Source organism: Aedes albopictus, chromosome 2 (genome assembly GCF_035046485.1).
Source record: "Aedes albopictus strain Foshan chromosome 2, AalbF5, whole genome shotgun sequence".
In the NCBI taxonomy this organism is placed as follows: Eukaryota; Metazoa; Arthropoda; class Insecta; order Diptera; family Culicidae; genus Aedes; species Aedes albopictus.
Genome location: NC_085137.1, coordinates 424,423,737 through 424,443,763, shown reverse-complemented (window position 1 = coordinate 424,443,763; position 20,027 = coordinate 424,423,737). Strand labels below are relative to the sequence as shown.

At 42.6% G+C, this 20,027-nt stretch overlaps 1 protein-coding gene and 1 long non-coding RNA gene across 2 annotated transcripts; one reads left to right on the top strand and one right to left on the bottom strand.

Annotated features, from left to right (window-relative positions):
• Positions 1-12,087: 12,087 nt before the first annotated feature.
• LOC134288511 (uncharacterized) lies at positions 12,088-12,608 on the bottom strand. Its single transcript, XR_009997987.1, has 2 exons — positions 12,322-12,608; positions 12,088-12,214 (listed from the first exon to the last, which is right to left on the bottom strand). It is a non-coding gene; the product is annotated as an uncharacterized LOC134288511 (long non-coding RNA).
• A 140-nt stretch (positions 12,609-12,748) lies between these two features.
• LOC109426678 (serine protease SP24D) lies at positions 12,749-13,746 on the top strand. Its single transcript, XM_019702215.3, has 2 exons — positions 12,749-13,108; positions 13,174-13,746. Exons 1-2 carry the CDS (start codon positions 12,888-12,890, stop codon positions 13,706-13,708), a joined length of 756 nt encoding a protein of 251 aa, XP_019557760.3. The 5' UTR covers positions 12,749-12,887; the 3' UTR covers positions 13,709-13,746.
• Positions 13,747-20,027: the final 6,281 nt, after the last annotated feature.

Genomic DNA, 20,027 nt, shown 5'->3' with positions numbered 1-20,027 from the left:
GGTCTTTTTCTTAACAGCATATTATTAAACTTTTATTTAAGCATGATTTCCAATTAAAATTCATTTTACCTGTTGAAGAAACATGGGTACAATGTTGTGACATTATACGAAGAAAAGAAAGTAGATAGGATAGTTTTTATTATGTATTTACTCCTTCTTCGACACATTCGCACAAATTGTAAACCTTACATTAAAAACATCATTATGAATTTCTTAATCTAGTTTTGAACACAGTTTTCGACATTTTAAAAGCAAACATCACACTTACATCGTTAAGCACTCTTAGACATGAGGTAGATGGGTTACTAACTACTCGTGGAGGAACATATAACGAATCTTCCGCTAGAATGGTCGGGAAGGTCATATTTCCCGATATGACGTCAGAATGAAAAAGCTGCTGCAAGTTTGAGTCCTCATCGAAACAATGTCTGGGCCGATTAGCTTTCAGCGATCTGGATAGCCGGAAAGATTCTCTGAGTCTCTCCATGGAAGGTGTCTCAGGGAAAATCGCACAAAACACTTATGCACGCGTTTCATCCGTAGATTCTGTGTTAAGTGACAAGGCGTCCAGACGGGAGCGGCATATTCCAGAATGCTTCGGACCAGGACGCAAAAGAGAGTCTTCAGGGTATATGCGAAATCGGCCGCGTGACGCCGAATATTGGAGTTGTTTCCAGCTTAATGGAGGCTTTTCATCGATTCGGTGGCCATGTGTTGGGAAATTTTCAATCTATTCCGTAAATGTGTACATCCGGGTGTGCACTAAACAATTCACCAGTTGCGATTTGAAAGCTGCAATCCCTTCATCCGTTACCTGTCTGCCCCATCCAAGCTCAAGGTAACGTAGGTTCGGATATAGCCTCGCCAAATTCAGCAAATCTTCGTTGTATAACCTGTAGGGGTGGTTTATCACAAATCGCCTGAGACGCGGGTTCGCTGGCATATACATTATATGTCTTTTGAAATTCGTTAAGGTAAGTTCTTCCAGTTCCTCCAGGTCATCCAAGGGTAGATATATGCTGTTGAGCTTTTGATCTTGTATGATTTTATTGGAAAATTCCAGACGTTGAAGACCCCGGAAGTTCTGGCAGATTAGTTTAATTCCGCACTCTAACTCCCAATCGTCTATCAGTGTTACGTCCATGGCGATCACATTTGGCAGTAGATACCGTAGTCGTTCGATGAAATTCTTTCCGCAAACGGAAAGATGGAGGTTAAGGGTTTTCACGCTTTCCAATGGATTGCATTCAAGGTTGATTTCTGAATCTTCATCTTCATAAACTGATCCGAGGTCTAAAGTCTGTAAAGAAGAATCGGTTATTAAATAAAACATATTTACAACAGTTCAACTTTCCTTCAAGTATTTTAGGCGCTCTAATAAATGAAGTGGTATCGGAAGGAGGCCGCCATTGAATTTAAAAAGTTCAATTCCTGGACAAGCTTTGGTAATCGTGTCCAGCGTTATTTCTTTGACGTGGCAATCTAGTACGACTTCCTTTAGAAGCTTAAATCCAGCAAAGAACGTTTTCAGATGCAAATCGATTTGTGCAACAAACAGCGTTCTGCCGATTCTCAGAGCTTCGGCCTTTGGGAACTGTAGCTGTTCTACTGGAATGAAACACTCATTTGAATTCAAATCTACATGCTTGAGATGTGGAGCTAGTCGTTTCAGCACAGGCATGGAATCTTTCCCTTCCGCTGCGCTTCCGATAACGATGCTGAGCTGGGTCACCATAGGAACATCCAGACTTTCGATCTCCAGTACATTGTTCAATAATCCCATAGCTTGAAGCTGCACCAACGTTGGCAACTTGATACTCTGGTTCCACCTGTGCAATCCGACTATCAACTGCTGAAGATTTGGCAAACGGCTCAATACCAAAAACAACTGGTCTGTGGTAAAATGTCCCTGGCACTGCAAGCTCTCCACATCTTGACCGAACAGATCCACAATCTCCAACATATATTTGAAACAGGACTCTTTGCCAACATACACGTCCATAAAACCAGACAAATGTCTATAACGGCGACTGCTTCTTAGCAGAAAGGTTTGCTGGGATTTACACCAAAGTCGAAGTTCAAGTTTTACCTCACCCAAGAATCGACGACTGAAGGTCAGCTTTTCCCACTGGAGACACACTAGCGAAGCGGATTTACGGTCCGACAACGGCAGAAATGAAAATATGTGTTCCAACACTTCCACCGGAAGATCGTCGATTGGGAAAACATTGTTGTTCATCGCGGAGAAATCACTTTACGAAAAGAACTACAGATGTACACAAATATTGATTCAATCTATCGACACAGCGAAGAAGGATTTTATGCACATTAATTTTCTCTTCCCTTGTACATTATTTGACCGCTGGCACTACATGAACCGTGTCTGTTGGGTTCAAAAATACAAATGTTTACTCTATGCTGAATGTTCTTTTTCTGATGAACTGTACAGGAGAAGGGAGGTGCAAGAATCGATTGAACCAATCAATGGCTACCGAAATGCAGACATGTGGAGGAAATCGGGTTAATATGCACCGTTGGAGTACAGCAACCCTCTGAAAATTGATAAGAAATTCGCATATTTTACGGTTTAATGTCACGCTAGCTCTCGCAAGAACTTCGAAACAGCCGTTGTTATTGGAATTATGACTGCAGCAACATAGAGCTGAACCTTTCAATTGCGTGTCAATTGAGTTTTTAAATTAAGAAAAAATCAATGATTTTTTTATTTTTAAACAAAAGAGCACCTTTTTCTGAGCCACTATGATTTTTTGCAGATTTTTAGAAGTTTATATTGATACCTAAAATCAATTACAAAGAGATTTTTTGAAATCACCTTTTGACAGCTGGGCAACTGTTTGACAGCTCCGCCCAGTACAAAATGCGACGAGGGGTGATTCGACAAATCGCTCCCATACTAACTTCAAACTGATTTTTAAATAGGTTCCAGGGCACCAAATTTCATGAAAATTTGGATTTCAGCTCAGTTTGGCATGCAGATTCGGAATATGGAACTATTTTAACACCGCTAAAGAAGCCAATTTCTTTGAGCGGCAGCTAATAACGCCAAGTTGAACCGTGATGGATACAATCATCAAATCACTGCATTTGTTAGATTATGCGCTTCCATGTTTCGCCAATTATTTTTCAACAAATTTATTTTCTTTGGGTATAGAGTATGTTCGTGCCCGCCACACAATATACAAATGCAAAATGGTCATTAGCAGAGGATGCTTTCAGTTAATAACTGTGGCAGTGCTAATGGAAGTTAAGAAGCTTATGGTTAGGTTATGTCCATGTTGGGACATACGCTAAGAAGAAGAATATATGATTTGCAGTTTTCAACAATTGGCTGAATATATATTGAAGCTATGCCGGTAAGCCGGATAGAAATTTTATGCATTTCATAGTAAAAAGACGCGTGTTATCCTGTTCTCCCCTGAAATATGCTACCAAGTTCCCGAAGTGCGCATGTCTGTGATTCGATCTTCTTCTTGGGGTGGTGGAGGTAAAGTGGACAGTGTATAGTGTCATGGCTTTTGTTGTTTTTTTTTTTCAAAATGATTCTCAACGATTGGAGCTTATGCCCAAGCATGAATCATTATACTTTTGCTGATCTTGTACATAATATCAAATAAAGTTCTCCAAAATAAACGAAATTTTAAAAACCACATGAAAAATGGATGGAAATGGTAAAACATTCTTCTTATACTACTAAGGATTTTTTTCGTAAGTCATTTTCAAAATATTACACCCGGTCCTATAACACTTCCCCGAATTCCATTACCCCGAAAACCATCTCACCGAATACCAATACCCCGAATGTTCCAGTACCCCGAATTCCAATACCCCGAAAGACATTACCCCGAATAGTTCATTTCCCCGAATACCATTACCCCGAATAGTCCATTTCCCCGAATGTCATTTTCCCGAATAGATTATTATCCTGAAAAATAGTTTCCAATAGTAATTGTCAGAGGAAACTTATGTCAATGGAAATTGGTTTAAATTTTCATTCGAAATTTTTCCTTCTTCTGTGCATAGGCTATTCTAGACTTAGGCGTTAATAATAAGATAATGATGTGGAGCAAATGCATGAAATATAGATTTTTCCTTCTTTTATCATAGGTTGTTCTTTCGTCTTATATTGTTATAGTGATGAGTACTTGGCGAACTGTACACAGACCATGGAACAAAGTCAAAAGCCTTGTCACAAAGCACAGTTTGAGCTAACTAAAGCAGCAGTATTAGATATATGAAATTGTCACCTACTTATCACACAGTACTGCTTTTTCCATACATGCAAAATGAAGTATTGCGCCAGGTCCGAAAGAATAGCACTTGAACAAAAGAAGGAAAAATATCTGAAATTAAGTTTCATACTATTTGCAATCAATGTCAGTGCAGTGCCAGTTACAAATATTTAGTGGAAACTATTTCTGCCCATCTGAAATTCTCTGGGAAAAGTGTTATGTATTGAAAGACATTGTTTTGTAGGGAAATTGCATTCGGGGTAATGTGTCATTCGGGAAAATGGTATTCGGGGTAATGTGTCATTCGGGGAAACGGTTTTCGGGGTAATGTGTCATTCGGGATAACGACCTATTCGGGGTAATGGCTTTCGGGGTATTGGTTTTCGGGGAACTGGTATTCGGGGTAATGGTATTCGGGGAACTGTTATAGGATCATTACAACCTTATCAGGTATCAGTAGGTTGGCTCCAGAGGCACACGGTGATCCAGATTTGAAAATACCTGGCAAAAAATGTCAAATCCTAGTAGTCTGATAGCACAGAGAAACAGACGTCACATTCTCATCGCTTCCCATCGATCACCTTTTTAACGGTTGATTCAAATATTCAGTAGTAGGTCGATCGACCACTCGCGGCGCTGGTATCGTTTTTGCTCCTGTTTGACGTTTGCTCACTACCGCCATCTAGTTGCGGCCCGACCAAACACAGTATGTTTAGCATTGGGCGATTACGCTTTTCTGGCGATGTCTTTTAATGAAATTTGTTCTAAGTGTTACGTCTGTTTGTCTGTGCTGCTAGTTTCAACCTAAATGAATGTATTGGAACATGATTTAGTGCTCAATTTCATTTAAACGACATTTTCATTATTTGTCGATTTCTTTGAACAAAATCCGAAAAAAATGGATGTTTTTCATACAATTTAACTATACCTACACATATCATTGTGGCGCTATTGTTTTAGCAGCTCTTGGCAGTTGCATTTTTTCTTAACCGATTCTGCATACATGAACGATCATTTGAACGGAATATCCCCGCGGGAAGTAGCGGGGAGCGATTTGTAAGACACTTTGAAGTCTAAGTGTAAGAATTTCTTGTACTAATGACATGCAATGACATTTTTGAAGCCAGTAGTGCTATTTTGATCTCTTGCTCAATTGCAGATGTCTGATATACACAAGAATTTACAAATACACTTTTGAAAGCAATTGAATTACTTATATTAACATCGCTCACTGCCGCCATCTACTCAGTGGGTTTGCGAAATACAGCGTAATTAGCATTGGGTGATTATGCTTTCGTGACGATAATTTCAATAGCATTTTGTTCCAAGTGATACGTCTATTTGCGCAGGTGCGCACGCGCAGGGCACGGCATCGCAAGCGAAAAGTATAAGCTATAAAGAAGGCACAGCAACATCGCTTTGTTGTTTCGTTAGCAGATTTTGACAAATATTGCTCCCAAGTTTGTGCACAACAATAACGGTAGGAATATTTGTTTCTCACTGATAAAACGTGTCAGATAATTATTATTTTATTATACACCATAAACAGGGGGATCAAGTCTCCCCATTTTCAAAATACGGCATATCCTTAAGAATCTTACAACTTCCAATACACCATATTCATCAAAAATACAGGAAAAGAATATGAATAGGAAGCTTCTGGAGTGATTTGCCCTTTAAATTATCCAAATGCGCAAAAGGCGATCAATTATGACCCATTTTTGAAAAATACAGCGTTAGACATGCCTCCATAAAACACAGTTTTGAAAATTTTAACAATAACTTAAAGTTCTTCTGTTGCGTTGCGTTGCGTTGCGTTGCGTTGTAACGGAGTAATTCGTAGATTGCATACTGAAAGTTGTCATGTTAAAACTTTAATACTCCTATTCTAATTGCTTATGGAATACTATTTGGGAAGGAACAGCTATCCAATCAGAGGTTTAAGTAAAAAAGACATGAAAACTTCCATTGCCGGCCACGCCCATCTTCTCCGTTACGAGGATAGGAAAGGATGTGATGATATGACACCTACTTTACAAGAGGTCAGCGACTCACCGACACCCCCATAGATGTCAAGGAGTTGGATATTTGGAAAGGATTGATTGGGGAATCACTATAAGCGAGTGATGCGGCAAGATTCAGATTGTGTAAGTGTATTTGAGTTGATCATGTAGATGTGTTGATGTTAGTGTAAGTGATTTTTTTTAACACCAACGTTGGGAGTGACTTAGCTAAGAAATTTGTCACTCCATGGGCCTTTTTGCTTCCGGGATGGGGCACAGTCATTTTCACTGTGTCCTGGCTAACAAGCCTAGGCTTAAGCGCCATTGATCGCTCTCTGAAATGATAAGAAACACATTATGTGGAAGGGAAGGGATAATAAGGAAGGGATGATATCTACTTATCGAGATGCCAGCGACTCACCGACGCTCTCGTAAATAGAAAGGAAATAGGGTTTTGGAACTGGAATGGTCTGGAATTTAGTATGATTAAGTTATGCTGGAATTTGGATGAGATGAAAAGGGCGAAAAACACGACAAATACGTCAATCAAATAATTTACCTTTATCGCTGAAACAGAAAGTATTAGGAATAATTTTTCAAAACCTATATAAATAATGACCTTTTTATGATGTTAATGTTCATTTGTGATAAAATGCCATTCAAATCCCTACTTCCGATTTTTGCTCTACAGCATCAATGAGTTTCTTTGAACTCGAAACAAACGGAATTAGATGAATATAATGCCATAGTTTTAAAAACAAGATTGTTAACTAATTTTGCAAACTATTGATAAGCAATTAATTAAAATTATACTCAACCTGATTCAAAAATAAATAAATAAATAAAAACAAACAAGATCATAAAATCATAGCCACCGCATTAGAGGATGCCCCCATGAATGTAGAGATAAGGAAACGATTAGTTTAACGGCCTGACAGAACGCGGAACAATTCAAAAGAAAACAGAAAATTTATCAAAAACTCGGCGGTTACACAGACATTCACGAAAACGGGGAAGTGATAAGATCTGAGGATATGTCCCGTGACCTTTCATGAATCATATCTGGAGTATTTGCCGACGTCATCTTTAAAGTCGTGCTTAAACCGATTTTGCCCACTGTCAATGAAGCACTAAAATTAAGCCGATAGGCAGAAATATCTAATGAATTCTCGCCACGAACCGTGAATCGATTCGTGCAATCCCAATCTCGTCAAAAAACGATGATAGTTGTTGAAAAGTTTTGCGCATCATGCGATGCGATCCACCTACCAACCTACCTTGGTTATAATGTTCCGCAGGTCTTGGAAGTGGCTATCGACGTCCTTCTTTATAACGTCCGGCCAGCCTTGCGGATTGCGCGGGTTGCTAATGATCGGATAGAGGATTCCATCCACTATCGCGGCATGGTCATCGATCAGGTTCGCCGACAGATCCACCGTACTTACATGATTTGCTCCCGAGAACAGTCCACATTCAGAAAGATTTTCCGGATTTTGATGAAAAAGCACCGCGCGACCGAAGATCGTCGGGATCAACGCCCCGGCATTGTCCAGCGTAACGATCAGCCACCGGACTTTTGCCCGCTTGACCCACTCAATGACGATCAGAGCTCTTCTGCTTTTTTTTGTCCTTTAGCCGCATCGCCTTCAGGATGTACACGGATCTTCTTTTTCTTCCTCCTTCCTTTTGTCGGACATCGTTGCACACCACGAAATGGTCCGGATTGATCGGAATCACACAAAGTTCCTAATTCTTCTTAGCACTTGAAAATAGGGAAAACTCAAACGCGAAAAATTTCGTGACAGGCAAAAATTTGCGACCTGCCACCTTCACAGCACACTGCGATCTTTTTCAATAACTTAAAGTTCTTCTGTTGTGTATAAACTTGCAATAGATGTTTACCTGCCATTCTGTACGAAATACGGATCTAGTTTTGTGTTTTTCTTAAACATACATTTATTTGTTCAACATCACATTTAAGATAAGACATAATTAACAATAGTACGCCACAATACTCGGTTTGTGGCTACCGCTCTCCATCCTCGGTCGCGCCCAATGCTCGCCAAGTCACGCTCCACCTGGTCCGCCCATCGTGCTCTCTGCACTCCACGCCTTCTTGTGTCAACCGGATCTGTTGCAAACACCAGCTTTGCAGGGTTGTTATCCGGCATTCTTGCAACATGCCCTGCCCACCGTATCCTTCCGGCTTTCGCCACCTTGCTGGGTTCGCCGTAAAGTGCAGCGAGCTCGTGATTCATCCTTCTCCGCCACACACCGTTCTCCTGCACACCGCCGAAGATCGTCCTTAACACGCGTCGCTCGAAAACTCCGAGTGCTTGCAGATCCTCTTCGAGCATGGTCCATGTCTCGTGCCCGTAGAGGACCACCGGTCTTATTAGCGTTTTGTACATGGTGCATTTGGTGCGTGGGTGAATCTTTTTCGACCGCAGTTTCTTCTGGAGCCCGTAGATGCGCCTCCGAATTTCACGGCTCACGTTGTTGTCAGCCGTCAGTAAGGATCCGAGGTAGACGAATCCACCGTTCCTCCACCACCTCGAAAGTATCCCCGTCTATCGTAACATTACTACCCAGACGGATCCGGTCGTGTTCGGTTCCGCCTACCAGCATGTACTTTGTTTTTGAGGCATTCACCACCTGTCCGACCTTTGCTGCTTCGCGTTTCAGGCGGGTGTACAGCTCTGCCACCGTTCCAAATGTTTTGGCAATAATGTCTATGTCGTCCGCAAAGCACACAAATTGTCCGGATTTTGTGAAAATCGTTCCCCGGCTGTTGGGCCCCGCTCGTCGCATCACACCTTCCAGAGCGATGTTGAAGAGCAGGCATGAGAGTCCATCACCTTGTCGCAGTCCTCGGCGACATTCGAATGATCTGAAACCCTTACGCAGTTTTGCACACCGTCCACACCGCTTTAATCAGTCGTCAGTTTCCCAGGTAAGCCGTTTTCGTCCATGATTCTCCATAGCTCTGCGCGATCGATACTATCGTATGCCGCTTTGAAGTCGATGAACAGGTGATGCGTTGGGATTCGGTATTCACGGCATTTCTGGAGGATTTGCCGTAAGGTAAAGATCTGGTCCGTTGTCGACCGGCCGTCGATGAAGCCGGCTTGATAACATCCCACGAACTCATTCGTTTTAGGTGACAGACGACGGAAGATGATATGGGATAGTTTTTTGTAGGCAGCATTCAAAATAATGATCGCCCTGAAGTTCTCACATTCCAAATGGTCGCCTTTCTTGTGAATGGGGCAGATTACCCCTTCCTTCCACTCCTCCGGTAGCTGTTCGGTTTCCCAGATCCTGACTATCAGCCGATGCAGACAGGTGGCCAACTTTTCTGGGCCCATCTTGATGAGTTCAGCTGCGATACCTTACCTTTATTGGTTTTGAGCTGGTGAATGGCATCCTTAACTTCCCTCAGCGTGGGAGTTGGTTCATTTCCGTCCTCCGCTGCACTGGCATCGTCGTTTCCTCCGTTGCCGTGGGCTCCCGTGCCTACGTTCTCCACGCCATTGAGGTGCTGATCGAAGTGCTGCTTCCACCTTTCGATCACCTCACGTCCGTCCGTCAAGAGGTCTCCGTCTTTATCCCTGCACATTTCGGCTCGCGGCACGAAGCCGTTGCGGGATGCGTTGAGCTTCTGATAGAACTTTCGTGTTTCTTGGGAACGGCACAGCAGTTCCATTTCTTCACACTCCGCTTCTTCCAGGCGGCGCTTTTTCTCCCGAAAGAGGCGGGTCTGCTGTTTCCGCTTCTGTTTGTAACGTTCCACGTTCTGTCGAGTTCCTTGCTGCAGCATTACCACCCTCGCTGCGTTCTTCTCCTCCAAACCCGTTCTACACTCTTCGTCGAACCATTCGTTCCGTCGATTCCGTTCCACGTACCCGATGGTGCTCTCGGCTGCGTCGTTGATGGCTGCTTTCACAGTACTCCAGCAGTCCTTTAGAGGGGCCTCATCGAGTTCGCCCTCGTCTGGCAACGCGGCCTCGAGATTCTGCGCGTATGCTGAGGCGACATCTGGTTGTTTCAGTCGCTCTAGGTTGTGCCGTGGCGGTCGCCGGTACCGTACATTGTTGATGACGGAGAGTTTTGGGCGCAGTTTGACCATCACCAGATAGTGGTCGGTGTCGATGTTGGCGCCACGATAGGTCCTGATGTCGATAATGTCGGAGAAGTGCCGTCCGTCAATCAGAACGTGGTCGATTTGAGATTCCGTCTGCTGTGGTGATCTTCAGGTGTAACGATAAGGGAGGCTGTGTTGGAAAAAAGGTGCTACGTATGGCCATATTTTTGGAGGCGGCGAAATCAATGAGTCGTAGGGCGTTTTCGTTCGTTTGCTGGTGGGCGCTGAACTTTCCAATCGTCGGTCTGAATTCCTCCTCCTGACCTACCTGAGCGTTTAAATCTCCTATGATGATCTTGACGTCGTGGCTTGGGCAGCGATCGTACTCGCGTTCGAGCTGCGCGTAAAATGCGTCCTTGTCATCATCAGTACTTCCGGAGTGTGGGCTGTGCACGTTTATTATGCTAAATTCGAAGAATCGGCCCTTGATCCTCAACCTGCACATTCTTTCGTCGAACGGCCACCAACCGATCACGCGCCTCTGCATGTCGCCCATCACTATAAAAGCTGTTCCCAGCTCACGTGTGTTGCCGCAGCTCTGGTAGATGGTATGATTACCTCTAAACGTTCGCACCATGGATCCTGTCCAACACACCTCCTGCAGTGCCACGATGCCGAACCCGCGATCCTTCAGTAGATCGGCGAGTATGCGGGTGCTCCCAATGAAGTTGAGAGATCGGCAGTTCCACGTACCGAGGTTCCAATCGCAAGTCCTTTTTGTTCGCTGGGGTCGTTGCCGTTGGTCTCGGTTCGTATTATTCTGTTGCTGATTTTCCGTTACAATGGACCATAGTGCACAGTTGAGCTTAGAGTCCTTCCTTGGCACTCGAACGTAGATCAGCCACCCCTAACATGGGGATCAGACGCTGTTGTGAGCCGCTCTTTCTGGAGAACAGACGCTCAGGTTTGCCGAAGCAACCCCCCTCTTCCCTGTCAGCCTACGACCAAAGTTCCCATCGGGGTTGGTTACCCGATCTTCCCTAAGGTTGCTCATAGTTTCCGGCCGGTACCGCGAAGATAGGGATAGGAGTTGCTGGGCAGAGGCTAGTGGATCACAATGGGATCTGAATTGCGCAGCATACCCAGCCTTTACCGTGTTTTTCTTAAAGTTACAGGCAAATTATGAAAAAGTGATCAAGTCTACCCAGTCTCCCCTACTTGGTACAATTCGCCAGATGGCTGTTTCCAGTTTACCCCCGAATATTGTTCAGCACTTTTCGTTCGCAGACTCCAAAGATTCTTCGATCAGCTTCTCTCTAGGTCAACCGGAACCATAAACCATTAACTACGCGTGACATCGACTAAATGAAGCATCGAGTTATTGGAAATATCGATATGGAGAGTACGACGTGTGGAAAAAAATGATATACCGACGAATCCATCGAATTATAGAGGGCATACACATTACACAGACTAACAGACGGATCACACGCAAAAATTGGGATTAGAATCTTCGTCACGAAACCATTATCGCCCAATGCCAATCACACAGTGTTGCGCAAATCGTTGAGTAGATGGCAGTTGTGAGCAAACGTCAAACAGGAACAGGAACTACGCGAGCGTTGTGAGCTTCAGATTTGCGAACTACCGAGTATTTGAACTAACCGTTGAAAAGAGGAATGATGGGAGATTAGTAGAGTGAGACGTCTGTTTGTCTGTGATCGAAGAAATTCATTGTTACGGTTGAATATTGACAAATAGGAATTCCAAATATTGGACTTTATTGTGCTCTATTGCGAAAATTTGGACAACTGACACTGGCACATTCACGTTTACCGAAACTTTCGTTTTTTCGCAATCGTGCTCGATATTCGTCTCTGTAACAGATTCGAAGATGAAAAAGGAGTTATGATGTAACGCATAGACATTTTTTTATGGGAAAAGCTTTCAAAGCTTTTCAGTTCTCCAAGTACACAAAACTCACCTTGTCTGTTAGTTGAGTCTGCGCAGTTGCTGCCAATCGATCACTTTTTCGCTATTCACCGCATCAAAACGAAAGCGCCATCGTATATGGACTGTAAAACAGTGACAGCAGTCGAGTTACATCAAACACACAAGACAACGGTGGCGGCATCTGTTCATTTCATAGCGGCCGTTTTAGTTACTCATCCATTTCGTTGCAAGCTGTCTGAGATAAAGCTTTACATAGGTGCGGAGTTTAGTATGCTCCACTTTCACAATTCAACGAATGTATCACTGAATAGTACGATTTGACACAACGTTTCAATTGAAACATCACTTGAAAGAGATTTTAATCATAATACCACTTGGAAAAGATAAGATGATGATAAGGAAAACAGTGATAACTTAATACTCGAGAAGTGATTCGTCAATCAATCCAATAACGACTTCGCAGTGCACGTGTTTGCTCTTGAGTCCAATGGAAACACCGGTTCGTTATCCGTCAAACCTATATAACACTGAGGAGCTAAAACGAACGATCTCTTTAGTATCTGATAAGCACGTGGAACGAATATCCAACACCGGGTAATGAAACTGTTTCTTCTTTCGCTGTTGGCCACCGCCTTTTTCGGCTTGGTTGCGTCGTCACCTGCCCGAAGGATTGTCGGAGGCCAATTTGCTGAGAATGAGAAAAAGTTTCCCTACCAGGCGGCCCTTTTCGAGCTGGATCAGTTCAAGTGCGGGGGATCCATCATCGCCGAAAAGTGGATTCTCACGGCTGCCCATTGCATTACCCAGCTCGATGGATCGTAAGAAGAAATCTTCGAGTGCGTGTATATCGTAAGGCTTAATTTCGTTTGAATTTGTTTCATAGACCCACGCCGACTGACGAGCTGAAGGTTCTTGTTGGGTCACATCATCTCAACGAGGGAGGCAAAAAGGTGAAAACTGCGAAGATTATTCCTCACGCTGACTATCCCAAGATCAACTACGATATCGGACTGATCAAGTTAGAGGAGGCGCTCGTTTTCGATGAAACAATGCAAACGCTTGAACTGTACCGCGGCAAGTTGCCGGTCAACGCAACGGTCACCATTTCGGGCCATGGGAAGACCGGGAATGACGAACCAATCTCGGAGGTGCTCAAGTACAACACAATGACCGTGCTGGGCGAGACAGACTGCTTTAACGAAATTATCAACTCCGGTTGGAAGAAAATCATCTGTATGAACAATACCGTGGATAATGGCATTTGCACGGGAGATTCCGGAGGTCCTGCGGTCTACGATGGAAAGCAAGTCGGCGTGGCTAACTTTGTGCTGGGAAAATGTGGAGGGAAGCGTCCTGATGGGTACGCTTTTGTGCCGTTCTTCGTCGACTGGATTGAGAAAACGATGGAAAAGGAGTGAATCGGTGGTCAAAGAATAAACGAAAAATCACTCTTGTAGGATGTTTTAGTTACCAAAATTTGTGATGAACTCGAGAAATGTATCTAGAATTTGTTGCAGTGCAAACATTTGAATAGTTGTTGATCAGCCTTCACACAAACCAACTTGGTATTCGCCGACGAAGGACTTCTAAAGCAGTCTCAATATGTTGAGCAGAATTCGTGATTTTGTACGCTAAATTGGATGTGTTATTCCTCGGTAATTGGCGTACTGCAGTCTGCGTTCATTTTTGTAAAAAGGTATTTCGCACAGCTGCTCACTATCGTATTTGAAAATTTCAGCCGGGTGTTCTCCCTTTCCAGTAATCTTACTGGTTTTCAGCTCTCTGATAGCCTTTTTCACCTCATCTAGCATCAGAAGCTGTCCATCTTTGCTAATGCTTAATCTGTACGATGACGCACTAAGGCGTTGACCATAAACAACGTAGGTTAATTTTTGGCCATCTCAGATCCCGTCCTCCCCTCTCGTAGACCTTAGATAAAACAATGTGTTTTTAAATCTTTAAATTAGTATAAATCGTTGACTTGAGCCAGAAACACCCCTCCTCCTAAGAGTTTACGTAGTTTATGGACAGACGTTAACGTTGTCTCCACTCAACAAAGTCTCGGAATGCTCTTTACACCTGGCAAATATAAAGGGTTTATCTGTAATTCATGAACAAAAACGGCGCTGTTTTACTCCGCATATCATTGATAATTTCGTAAGTTTCGGCCAAAGTCTTCGGTCAATACAAATTTCAAAATTTTGGTATGGACAGAATAATAAATAATAAATGATTTACTGCAATAATTGATTTCTCAACTCTAAGAACTTTTGTTTTCATTTTTCATTACATTGTTAATTGTTAATTATTCCTCATTCACATCTCTCCAGAAGTTTCTTCAGGGATTCTTCCTGAAGATTCAGTGACGCCTCCAGGAGATTCACCTGGGATTTCTCCAGAAGATTCTTCAGGGACGCCTCCAGGAGTTTAATCATTGATTTTTTTTTCCAGTAGATATCTCAGGAAGGTATCGACAGGGAAAACTCCAGGAGTTCCTTCAGAAATTCATTCGGGTTTTCGGCGAGAAATAATTAAAAACTTAGAGAGTTTTTCCGGCTACGCAGTCTTTAATAAGCTAACGACGTTTGTTGTTATCCCAACGTTTCGACGCTTGGTGGGCGTCTTCTTCAGGGGGTAAATACTTGTGTCGTTATTTGTCTAATGTTTTGTCTAACTCTAACTGTCGGGTATGTTGAATTTTGGTACATGACTTTAAAATCTTTAACTTTTTTCACCGCACAACTTGTAACACTGGCGCAATTTTTCTTAACTTGACGGCCATAACCGTCTGATAGTGAAGAGACGGCTGGAAGATTAGTCCGCAGAAGATAGTCGAAGGCCAGTAAAATCGACCGAAACGTCCGGACAGTCTGGCAAATAAGTTTTTAATTATTTCTCGCCGAAAACCAATCGATGAACTACAAGCACATCAAATCGCGGCGATTAAAACAATAATAACATACATAAAAATGGAGTTTGCATGGAGGGGGTGAAGACTAGAACAGTGGCAAAGTCTAGTGCTTTCACTCTAAAAGAGTTCCTTCCAAGATTTCTTCAGGATATCCAAAGGGGATTTCTCGAGAAGTTCCTTTAGGGATTCTTCCAGAAGGTAATCCAGGGATCGCTCCTGGGGTTCTTTCAGATTGTAGATTGAGATCTAGATTTTCCCAGGAAGACTCACTAATGCTTTTAGGAGTTACATCAGAGATTTCTCCAGAAGCTCATTCAGGAATGCCTTCAGGGAATCTTGAAGAAGTTCCTTCAATAATTTCCTTAGGATTATAATCATCCATATCTCCAGGATGTTCTTGAGAAATCTTTTTTGGCTTTCCTTCTGGAATTCTTCCAGGTTTTTTTTCTAGGAAATATCTTTTGCAAATCCTCCTCCCTACCCGAAAATATCCGCTGAAAATTCTTCATAGATGTCGCCTGGATATCCTTTGGATATTTCTACTGGAATTCCTTCGTGCATTCCCCTGGAATCTCTGCAGCGGTATCTCTTGTAATTTCTTCGGGGATTCCTCCTGGACTTCCTTCGAGGATTCCTCCTGAAATTTCTACGGTGATTCCACCTGCTATTCTGTCGGGGATTCCTTCTGAAATTTCTACGGGAATTCCTCTTCGAATTTCTTCGGCGATCCCTCATGGAATTCCTCCGGGGATTCCTCCTAGAATTCTATAAGTAATTTCTTCGGTGATTCCTGCTAGAATTTCCTCAGGAATTCCTCCTGGAACTCCTTCAGATATTTATTCTGGATATTTTTCGATGATTTCTCCTAGAAATCCTGCGGGGATTCTTTCTCGAATTCGCTTGGAAATTCCCCCTGGAATTTTTTGGGGATTCCTGCTCAAATTGCTTCGGGATTCGTGCTGGAAATCCTGAGGAAACTCCTCTTGGAATTATTTCAGGGATTCCTCATGGAACTCCTACGAGGATTCCTCCTGAAATCTCCCATGGGCAGCCGTGGCTCAGGCATAACCGAGCAGATGTGGGCGAGATCCTTGCGAGATATCGCAGTTCTCGGTGGAAGATATATGGAGGCAACACTGAGGGTTTTACCTCGGATAGTCACCTCACATGCGACGGCTTCAATGCCTGTCATCGGATGAAAATCGACTCTGTAAAATGAGTGCTGCTTCTTGATCCCTTGAAGCGGACCGATCAAGACGAATAATGTTGAAATTGGAAAAAGGTAAGGTTACAACGGGTGTCAGCCATGTTTCGGATAACGCAAAAACATCGCATTGTAAATTGCTAAGTTAAAATTAAAAAAAAGTCTAGTTTTGGTACAATACTACGACAGTTCCAGTGTAGAACAGAAATCATATCATCGACCTCGGTAGTTAAATTGGCCTTCGAAAGATACGATTGTCGCAAGGAGGGGCATTTTAGAAGCCAACTGCTTCAAAAGAGGGGCCACACAAGGAAGAAGTATTTTGACAATGCTCTTCACTGAGTCGGAAGCATTAAAGAAGTTAAGGATGATGTCTAAGATGCCAGAAAGCATAAACATCGGAGCACCGAGGGGTTGTTCCTGGTTCTCCAAATGCTGTCCGTCTGGCTGAGAAGTCGAAAAAAAAAATGGAACATCTGGGATTTTTGATGTTCTCGGGAGTGAAGGAAAGTCTCGTTCATCTTGGATTTTGAATCCAGGAGAAGAACATTAGCTGCCTTTCTTAACACTCCTAGAATTGGTCACGGTGGGTTGGGGGTCACTGCTAGGCAGACTCCAAGGTTTTTTGGTGGGTCTCTGGAGCCTCATCCGTTTCCTCGTTTCACCCTTAAAAACAAAGGGAACCCCGTCCCCGACCTCAGAGTCTGAGCCCTGATCATCGAGAGATAAAGACGAGTAGATATTGTGCGTTTCAACGACCGGAGCAGCTTTTCTCAGCATTTCGGCGTAGCTTCGCCTTGAACGCTGCTGCAAAGATCGTTTTTGATGTTGTTTTTGCTGTATGTACTTCGGGCAAACATTGAGATCATGTGGACGGTCGTTGCCACAATAAACACACTTAGGCGGCGTTTTACACGCACCGTCCACATGTCTCTCCCGCATTTTGCACAGCGAGGTTTATTGCTGCAGTATTGGGCGGTGTGGCCCAGCCGCTTGCAATTGATGCAATTCATTACCTTCGGTACATACAGCCTCACAGGTTGCCGAAGTTTGCCAATCGCCAGCAGATCTGGTAATGCTGATCCGGAGAACGTCACACAAAATACATCAGATGGTGTGTAAACCTTCTTCTCGCCCTCCTGGGAGACCGAATGCAGTTGCCGGCAATCCAGTATCTGGACAGGAGGTAGAGCAGGGTTATGGAAACGACCACAGCCTTGCATGATCGTTTCGCAGGTCAAAGATCCTTCGGTGACCTTCCCCGAAATCTCGATCTGGTGGCTTGGAAGGTACACGTGATACTCAAGCGTAAATAACTCACAGGCCACAATCTCATTAGCCTGTTTTCGGTCGCCTACTGTCACCCGAAGCTTAGCTGTACCGACCATGTCAATGGAGACATCGGAAGAATACCGCTTAGTCAGATCGTTGCTGATTTGAACGGTGTACAAACGTTTGCTCTCTCTACTGCTGGGTTGGTCGAAGACTGCCACAAGTATAGCTTTCAATTTCTGCCGAAAGAATTAAATTTTGACATGTTTTAGTGTAGTTATGGTTTTTTGAAGTTCAGAAATAGTCGAAAAACACAAAATTGATTTGATGCACCTCTTAATTTCAATGGATTTGGCTGAAATTTTGACCAGTTAATTTTTTTAGGATGTCAATCAAAATATGGGAGTGGACTTGAGAATCAGAGAACATTTTTGAAAAGCTGGACAGGCCTACGCTCACACACACGTTGATCGGACACTCACCAATGTGGTCTAAGTGTGCGCGTGGGTATGCTGAGAAAAAAAACCAAACCACGTGGATGGCTACAGTGATAGACATTCGTTTAGCCGAGGCCAAATAATCAAAAAAGTGTCAGGAAACTCATATAAAAGATTTTATGATAAAACTTTTTTATCGTAGTGATAGTATATCTAGTACTGTTTTATAAAAATGTGATACATCACACTTACATATACACTGAAACAAAAACGAGGGTAAAAACCCTTCAAATGTCATTTTTTGCCGAGACATTCGTTTAGCCGAGGTAAATGAAAAATTGGTTTTCAATAGATTTTTTTTTGCAATTTTGTGAGTATATTTCGAGGATATACCCAAAGGCATTTAGTTTATGACGTGTTAGCAAGATAATTGACCTTTAAAGTTTATTATTTGAGAAATTCAGAGAAATATTATAAAAAACCCTAATTAATCCACCTAGCGGTGATGGTGCCTTTCTCGTGCTTTAAAATATCCTTTCAACAAAACTCGAGCGACATGTTGATGACATTGACATAAATACAAAATGAAAACTGCTTGCTAAATCTACTCAATATGGATACATTTTATATTAGCATAACATCCAATATTCAGAAAATATAAGACAACGATCCAAAACTCAAACCAAACAAGTGTCATGAAGCCGCAAAATTTTGAAACGTCATTTTAGATTTTCCGGTCATCATTTTATGACTCCGGATATCTACCCCAACAAAACTAACCGCCATCTTGAACATTGTGACACCATCTTGGATGTTCTGGTATTCATTTTTGGACTCTGCACCTAAAATTACATAAAATAGTCGCCGTATTGAATGTTGGCATGTCGTTTATGATTTTCTGGTTACCAGTTTTGGACGAAGACCGGCATTTTTCCCCATTCAAACTATAGTCATATTGCAGACCTTGTGAAACAGCGCACAGCTTGGGTTTTCTGATTACAAATTTTGAATTCTGGACATATTTTCATACAAAATATGCCCATAATGCAAGAATTAAAAATCCTATAAAATAGGCACTAACTTGAATACTGGGCCATTATCTTGGACTTTGGACCGCTATTTTGGATACTCTGGTGGACTCCAAGCAAATTTCCCATACCAAATACACTTATTTTACATGGTTTTAGAGCTCAAAATTCCTTAAAACAGCCACCATCTTCTGTTTACGCGATCAAATTCTTATTTTTCCATTCAACGTTAACCAATCCTGCTATAACTTCACACCTTAGGAATCTGAAATGGTACGATTTGATGAGATCGCTTTAGTTTTGTCTATATTTTGTTCTCATATATGAGAACTTAGACCTATTCGTCACTGTTGTTCATACCTAATGTTTATCAGGCCATTAAACAAAGCCACGATTTAATTTTTCACATGAACGTTGGTTCTGCTACACAACAGCTAGTTCGCTAATGTGATCTAAGGCTATTTTCTTGCTAACCGTTCATTAGATTATCAAAAAATCTGCGATCTGATGTGTCGTATGTATGGGTTTGGTTCATTTTTATTCTTGGTAATTTCCGGTGGGATAGCTGGATCTGATTCCATGAGTCATGGACCATGACACTACCGGTTGTCCCAATTATGGTCTGAGAATATTTTATTGCTATTTATTCACCTTTACCTAATCACCGCGATTTGATATATCGCATGAATGGGTTTGCTTCACTTTTACTTCTAACCACTTTCGAAGCCACAGCTGAACCCGCAACACTACCGGGAATCTAATGTGGTCTGACCCTATTTTTCCATCAGGTTGTCGATAAGTCGTGATCAGTCTTCATTCTACTGCTCGTGTTGTGTGTAGGTAAGAGGTTACGATAGCGCACGAATGTAACAAAGCCGACTGACA

Coding starts and splice junctions, on each gene's coding strand:
- LOC109426678 (XM_019702215.3), top strand. CDS start 12,888: ATGAAACTGTTTCTTCTTTCGCTGTTGGCCACCGCCTTTTTCGGCTTG. Junction 13,109..13,173: donor ATTACCCAGCTCGATGGATC/GTAAGAAGAAAT, acceptor TTTGTTTCATAG/ACCCACGCCGACTGACGAGC.